General features: G+C 49.0%; 1 protein-coding gene across 1 annotated transcript; it reads right to left on the bottom strand.

Moving 5' to 3' along the window:
• Window positions 1–1,674: 1,674 nt before the first annotated feature.
• Window positions 1,675–8,147, bottom strand: SAMD00019534_052900 (hypothetical protein; the record flags this gene model as incomplete). The annotated part of the gene is made up of 8 exons (XM_012899761.1): window positions 1,675–2,234; window positions 2,314–4,601; window positions 4,671–4,837; window positions 4,914–5,107; window positions 5,190–6,435; window positions 6,559–6,912; window positions 7,003–7,174; window positions 7,252–8,147. The coding sequence occupies 8 exons, from the start codon at window positions 8,145–8,147 to the stop codon at window positions 1,675–1,677; spliced, it is 5,877 nt and encodes a 1,958-aa protein (XP_012755215.1).
• Between the last annotated feature and the right edge of the window lie 39 nt (window positions 8,148–8,186).

Genomic DNA, 8,186 nt, shown 5'->3' with positions numbered 1-8,186 from the left:
ATGATCTATAGAACAACAATATTATCTGTTTGTTTAATTATTTGGGAAATTAATTAAATGAATCAGGTCTACAACTATCTCAGACCTGTAACCTTCATCATTCACGCACAAACATCCCCACAGAGAAATTACCCCCTGAAATTCCGAATACCTCAGGTGGGTGTAAAGGGTGTGGCTACAATTCAACCATCTTCTATTCAATCAATATTCACACAATACAAGGATAGACAAGCATCTCTCAAGAAACGTGGAAGAGACACACCAATGAGGATGGCAATCATTCCATGGTCTCGAGACCAAAGTGAACAAGGTTGAGTATTAACCACAAAGATCATGACTCTGGCAGGTGGTGGCAAGTTGTGAATAACCCTGAAGTGAACAAGGATTTGGAATCATTTTACTTTTGCAGTACTTCATCATCTACATTGTTATAAATATGTTATATATATATATATTTGGTTGTTCCGTGTTGTGTAACAGCGTTGGTGACATGAACTTGTGTCAGATGACTATGAGTTGTCTTGTTGTCAAAGATTGAGGGAGAGGAGAGAGCCGATAGCAAGTTGGTAGTGGATTCGATTGGTAGTCGCCAAAGACTTGTTGTGACTGACGTCTAGGGCTTGGCTTCCGATCAATGTACAACAAACAATCAACATAAGCATACAACTACAACAACAAACAACAACAGTAATAACAACAACAGATAGAGATAGATAGACATTGTTATCAACAATCATGTGACGAGTCACAATTCATGTGCCCTCAACTACAGCTCACTGCCAGTGACGCGACTGTTACTTGCATAGTCACTTCCAACATCTACCCTTACCCTACCCCATTCTCTAGTTAAGGACTCTGTCCGCCCGTATGCGGACAACGGCCAATCGTTGACCCTGAACCAACCATTCAGACACAACAACATCTACTGCGCTGTTATCCTCGCGCTTTTTACACCTCTCTTTTGTGCGCAGCTTCAACTAAAACAGAGGTCAGAGACATGGCTTGGACAGAGCACGTCATTGTACAGGTCCTGGTCCGTCAGTGCACATGGATCGACGGCCCGCTGGTCACGAATGTGGCTGGCTCGAGCCTCTCTGTGGAGCATTGGCGTTGACGTGTGGACGTCCAGTGAGCACTGGGCACAAGTCTAGAGCGTGGACATGTCAACGTTGAAGTCTGTTGCTGGTAAGCTGTTGTTGGTGTGTCGATGTTGATGTTGTGCCTCTGGTCCCCCATCCACCTACTCATACGCACAACTCGCGATCTTCCATTCATTCATACCAACCTGTTATCTCTTCTACTCATTTGCTGCAACAACATAGCCATGTGTTGGTTCTGTTCACTTTTCTCATGCCCAACCGTTCACCTCTCACCTTACATCATCACAATATAATATATACATATACTATTTCAGTGCAACACCGATGAAGCTCACTGCCCTCACCAATGCCATACCGTATCAACTTAACTATGATTACGTATGGCATCGTTGATGTCTTTTAGCTTCTTCCTCAGTGTGTGCCACACTCCCAAACTTACTGCCGCCAAAAAATTACTAACACATCTTGGGACATTCATGTCCATTATAGCTTAGCTATAGGGTTATGCTTTATTAAATACATTAGGTTGTTATAGAAAAGGATAGGATAGGTGTATGTATGTATGAATGGCGAACTAGTTGTTGTTCTGATCCTCGGTCTGATCTAGATTGACATACTGCTTGATCTTGTCACGGAACTCCTTGTAGCCCTTCTCCAACTGTGCCTGCAACTCCAGTCCATTGGTGTCTTCGGCCTTGGTTAAGTTCTTGTTGAGCTTGAGAGAGAATGCCAGAGCATTGGTGAACTCCTTGTAGGACTCTTGCAGCTTGGTGTAGTGCTCGGCGTTGTACTTCTCAAAGTCCGTGCCGCCCAGGAACGAGCTGGCGATGGCCAGTGGGCCGGCATTCACCTGCAGCAGCAATGAACCCTGCAGATTGATCTGGAGTGTCTTGGTGTTGGGCAGCGCAGACTTGAGCTCTGCGCGCAGTGCCTGTGTCTTCTTCTGGATGATCTCATACGATGCTTCGATTGGCGTCAACTCAATCTCCTCCTTCTTTACAATCAACAATCGCTTCTTCAGGTATGGGAAGTATGCCTCTGTCGTCAGCACAGTCTTCCTCTTCCACTGCTCTGTAATATTCTCACTGTGAGCCTTGCCAGACTTGGTGAATGGTACCTCAAAGATGAACTTATCTGTATAGTCGTGAGAAAGTCATGTTAGTTGGTTGGATTGTCCACGCCACGCGGTAACACTCTGGATGATGATACTCACTCAGATTGGTGTTTTGGTCAAAGGTGGATACACGCTCCTTTAGCTCCTCGGGCAGCAGGTATGGATCGACAGAGACGATCTGGAAGTAGATGTGCTGTGGATTGAGCGAGCCCTTGTCCACGGGCTTGTTGTTGGGCAAAAGGTGGATCTTGTCCTCGCCAAACTTGGTGCCATACTGCTTCTGCAGACGATCGGACAGCTCGGACAGACGCACAAAGTTCAACTCCTTGTAGATGTACTCCTTGTTGTGCATCTCGGGTATCAGACTCTCGCCGTAGAACGCCACACGGTAGTAGTTGGCAAACAGACGTTGATTGATCGTGCTCTCTGAAATCATCTGGTTGCAAAGCATGACCAGCTCTGAGTAACACTCGTACTGGCGCTTCCACTCTCTGTTCTTCTGGAAGGTTGGCAGCAACAGCTGGTAGGTCTCAACACAGGACTCAAAGAATGAACCTCTCTTGAGCTCCTGGATGGCATCCTTGAGCAGAGCGATGAAGCCTGGCTCAGTGAAGTCGACCAGCTGGCACACTTCACCCTCGACCGCCTCGAGCAACGAAGAGTCCGGCAGGATCAGGTCGGAGGTGATGTTTGGCGACACGTTGGAGAAGTCCACAGCCAGGTTCTTGGGGAAACGCTTCAGCTGCTTGAGATAGCCACAGACGAGGGCCGCTGTGATGATGTAGGTCTGGGCGGCCTCCTCCCAGTTCTGTGTCTGGTGAAGGAAGTTGGCCAAACTCTTGAGCCAGGTGATGCGCAGATCGGGACTCTCGGAGAAGGTGTTGGACATCTGGTGGAAGAGGTCGGCCTTCATCTCGGGATCATAGTCGTGCTGCTTGATCTTGACGCTGTTCTTGATCACGCCAAACAGACGATCGCGCAGCTCCTCGATTTGCTGGCTGATGGGCGCCTGCTGACGGGGTGCCGATGGCTGACTGACGGGCTGTACAGGGGAGGACTTGAGCAGCGGGTTGACCTTGGTGGGCGAGGAGGCTGGTCCGGATGCCGCGGAGTTGGTGAAGGATGGTGCACTACTCCTCAGCAAGTTGTTGTTGCAGTACTGCTTGACAAACTTGGTGATGGACTCGAGACAAGCGAATAGGTACTCAAAGTCGGTCAGAGTGCTGTCGCTTACGATCTTGGAGATGGACACTGTGGATTGCAGCTTCATACGAGAGAACTGACCGCACTCCTTCAGGTTGTTCAGGATCATCAGGAAGGCCAGTGTGGCGGCAGCCTGGCGATTGGGTGCGTGGTTCTTGGAGAAGTACTTGAAGACCTCTGGAGTCAAGTCGGCGCAGATCGAGTTGTTGTTCTTGAACACTGCTGTCTTGAACTCGGTGAGTATGGATGCGATCGATTGGAACGCCACCTTGATGAAGGCGTGCGACTGCTCCTTCTTGATCAACACGATGAGACTCTTAAACAGTCGCTCGAGTGTCACGGTCTGCTTGTCTGACGGCTTCTGCAACAGAGAGTTGGCAGGCAGAGGCTTGCTCAGGCTGTGCAGCTCGTCCTTGAACTCCTTGATGTAGATAATGATGCAGTTCAGTATCGTCATGGAGACCTCGTGTGCCAGGTTTCCAGCCATGACCTCCATCACCTCAGCCGTGATGGCCGGCTCAACATTGAGCATGGGCAGCGAGTTACTAAAGGCGCGCATGCCGCCAGGTGTCTGAGTGAGACGGTCGGACGAGTGGGTCACCGAGATGGAGCGCTCACTCTTGCCCGACAGGTTGTTTGTGTACTGCTCCAACATCATCTTGGTAGCCTCGGGGTTGCCCTTGGCCTTCTTGATAGAGACCTTGCCCTTGCCCTTGGGCGAGTCCACTGCCGACGAGTCGGGCTTATCCGTGCTGCTGCTGCTCTCGACCACCTCCTTGGACAGCTCCATGTAGTCAAACATGTTGGCGCAGGTCGAGAGGATGTTGAAGAAGGTGACGATTTTCTTCTTTTGCACCTCCTTCTTCCACCAATCGGCGATGATGTTTGTGCTGCTGTTGATCAGGTTCTTGACGACGTAGATGAAGCAAGCCAGCCAGTTCTTGGTCTCGACCTTGTCAAACTTGGAGATCAACTCAAAGTTGTCAATGACGATGAGGACGTAGGGGAAGTAGAGTGAAGCAATCCTCTCACGTATCTGTGGCGTGTTGAAGTATGAGCTAGTGTCGAAGCGTGCCATAATCTCCTTGAGTGATGAAATGGCCTTCAAACGCATCTCCTTCTCTGCTGCACCAACTGAACTCGCAACCTCTTGCAATATCAATCCAATCAAGTAATGCTTCTTGCTACAAGTAGGGAATGAAGAGAGTTAGTTGAGTGAGTTGGAGTGATTGATTGAGTGAATGGATACGAACTAGAAGTGTTGGTAACAGTCTACAATGTTGGGGAATTGGTAAGATGTTGGAAGATTGAGTGCAATGAATGAGTCTGATGACGCCAGCACCTTGAGGAATGTGTACTTCAGGTTGACCATCTCCATTACTGTGTTGGAACAATCGAGTCCAGTGACATATGAGTTGATCTATGTGTGGATTGGATTGGTCGAATGAATGGTTAGTGATGGCCCATTGTTCAGATCAATCAATATCAATACATACCAGACGGAATAGGAATCCTCTGTTCATGATGTCCATCATATCGTTGATAAAGTATGCTACACTGGTGATGAAAGACTTGGCAATGATACTCTTGCTGTACACCTGCTTCAATTGAATCAAGAGCAACTCAAACAATGTCTTGAACTTCTGCAGATACTCCTCTGAGAACCTGTTGCTTCTATTACGTCCATTCTCTATTTGTTTGACGGAGTGATTGAGTAAGTGAGTAAGTGAGTGATTGAGCGAGGCTGGAATGATCCCAATGTATATACATACTCAACAATCCTTTGATCTCGATATCAATGATCATTGACTTCTTGATGACGGCGAATAGGAACCAGGCGTATTGGAGTGAGAGGACTGACTTCTCGTCTTTGGACTCGAGAAGTTGGATCCAGGTGAGGACAAGGGACTCGTGAAGAGTGTTGCTCGAAGAGCTGTTGTTGTGGATGTAGGTGGCGAATGATGTCAGACGCTCCTCAGCCTTCATCTCTTTGCTGACGGCATCCACAATGGTGATGAGCGCGATCAGTGCGTGCTTCTGAAGCTCTTTGGACAGCGACACGATGCACTTGAAGATGATTCGTGCCAGCACGGGGAAGAAGCGCAGCTTGAGCGGGTTGGGCACCTCGCTCACCCTCTTGAATGTCTCGATCAGAAGGTTGTGATCGCCCTCGGCTCCATCCTTGAGAATGATGGCCAGCACGGGGTCTTGTGGGTACACTGTGGAGAGGACGCGAGTGCGGAACTTGAAGATGGGCTTCTTGTTGTCGACCCACATCTTGGAGTTGGTCTGCTCCTTCAGCTCCATGTCCAGGTACTTGGGTGGGAAGACTGTGGCCACAGGCTTGCGGTACTTGCCGTCAGCGATGACCTTGTCCTCCTCAAACAACCTAATGGCGCAGTGACCCAGACACACCTCAGGCTTCTCGTTCTTCTTGGATGGGCGACAGCCCAGATGGTAGAAGGTGACGAGCAGGTGGTGGTTGGGAGTCAGATGCGACGGCAGATTGATCTTGATCTCGTCAGTGAACTCGGGCTTCTTGTTGTGGTACACGACTGTCGTGTAGAAGCGGCGCGTCAGCAACGGCGACGTCGACGTGCCAAACACAGCCTTCATGCCAGAGTTGTTGACGTTGGTGTCGTCCTCCAGCAACTTGATCTCCAAGAAGATGTTGCGTGCGCTGCTGCCCTTGTCGCTCTTGAAGTTGGTGAGGTTTACCGACTTGGGATAGAAGTACAACACGTTGCTGTAGCTGATGTTCATATCGATCTGCTCGGCAGCGTTGTGGATCGGATAGACCTCGCGAATCAGTGGCGTTGGTGCCTGCTGGTAGACTGGGCGCAGCAAATGGTCGATGCGGCCCAGTGATTGATTGCTGGATGCTGGCGAAGTCGATGGGCTTGGTGTTGATCCTGTAGTCGTGTTTGTCATCATCGTCTGTGACACCATCAATGGTGAAGATGACTCATTCAGCAAGCTAAACTTCAAGTTACATTCGCACCAGTTTATCAGCTTCTTCTACATGTTGCCGATATTGATTGATTGATTGATTGATTGATTGATTGAGTGAGTGAGTGAGGCATGTTAGTGATCACATGCTATATCCGCGCATATCTAACCCCCCCCTGATCAATCACTTACCTCGGGTTTTGTTACAAAGTTATAGAGCTCGCCTTTGATCCTGGTAAGGTTGGCGACCTTGTGGATCTGCTCTGGGAGACTGAAGTTGAACTTCTCGTCCTTGTCAAAGAGCTCGACGCTGCCCCAGACAAAGGGCTGGCGGAAGTGGCCTAGACGGGGCAGACTAGAGTCCACCTCCTGTTGGAACTTTGATATCTCCTTTGGCTTGCCTGGCAAGTTGAAGTATATCTTTGTCGTCTCCTCTGGATCACCTCTCATCACCTTATCAAAGCAAATGATCAAATAGACATGTATCGATGGTTTTACAACAGAGAACACTGCCTTTCTAATCTTTGCTGGTGGTTCGACATCAGTCTAGTTATTGGACAATGATTGATTGATTGATTGGGAGTGAGTTAGTGGATGGTGGACCAGCTGTGATTGGACGAGTCGAGGGCAACATACTGATTTAGGCAAAAGGTTTTGATGTGTACCAAAATCAAAGTGGAAGACCTCGCTAACTATTTGATGTTTGGGCTCAGCATTGGCATCAAAGAGGAACATTCGGCCAAAGAATGGCTCAATGTCACCAATCACTGTCCTGAACTCACTGCACTCAACCTGGAATTGGAAGAACCTGAATTGAAAGATTGAGTGAATGAGTGAGTGGAATAGTTCCATTGAATGATTGATTGATTGATTGTTTAAACTTACTGTGGATCTTCAAATGGCTTGCCAATGCGAGGTGGATCGATGGTGGATGATTCATCGCTAAAGAATGTTTGGAAGAGGGGAGCACGAGCGGTCTTGAGCGTGTCGATGATCTTGGGGTCAAAGAGTTGTGAGCCAGATGATTGGACAATCTCTTGATTGAGGTCTTTGACGGATTCGGCTGGAGTGCCCGTCTCAAAGTCGTCGTTCTCCTCGTACAGCTGGAAGGAGAGCGGCTTGAGCTGGTTGAGACCGGCGGCCGGCGTGGGCATTGCGTCCCTGGTGATGATCGTCCACTCCTGCTTGAAGATATTGATCGACTCTTGCACGCCCACCGACAGCTTGTTAAAGATGAGGTCGCCCGGGATGTTCTGGCCGGCGATCTTGGTGTCGCGTGGCACTGAGCGCACCGACAGCAGGTCGGGGATCAACGAGATCTTGAGCGGATCGTTGATGATTGCCTTGGCAAAGAACTGGTCCTCATACTCATCAAACTTGTAGTCAATGCGCAATCGCTCGCTGCTCACTCCGCCTCCAGCCGCCTTGATGCTAGAGGCATTGTTATTGTTGCTGCTGGATGAGGCGCTGTCTTCCAGGTTATTATTATTATTAATATGATTATGATTTACACCGTTTGCGCCGTTTGGTGTGGCTGGCGATCCGCCATTCTTTAGGCCAGTGGATGGCGATGAGGAGGTGGCCATCACAGACACTGGGACTGGCTGTGATGCGGGGGAGCCCGATGCAGGACTTCCAGCGCTGCCACCCATACTCTGTTGCTGTTGAATTCCAACACCTCCATTCAAATGTCTTCCCGATGGAGACTTGCCACTCGTGGCAATACTCTGTCCTCCTCCGGTACTACTTGTTGACGCAGTACTTGTCGTCGAAGTCGACATTATCTGTTTGTTTGATTGTTTGGTTGATTGATTGGATTG

This window comes from Acytostelium subglobosum (assembly GCF_000787575.1).
Source record: "Acytostelium subglobosum LB1 DNA, scaffold: scaffold9, whole genome shotgun sequence".
Taxonomy (NCBI): domain Eukaryota; phylum Evosea; class Eumycetozoa; order Acytosteliales; family Acytosteliaceae; genus Acytostelium; species Acytostelium subglobosum.
This window is presented reverse-complemented; position numbering and strand designations above follow the sequence as displayed.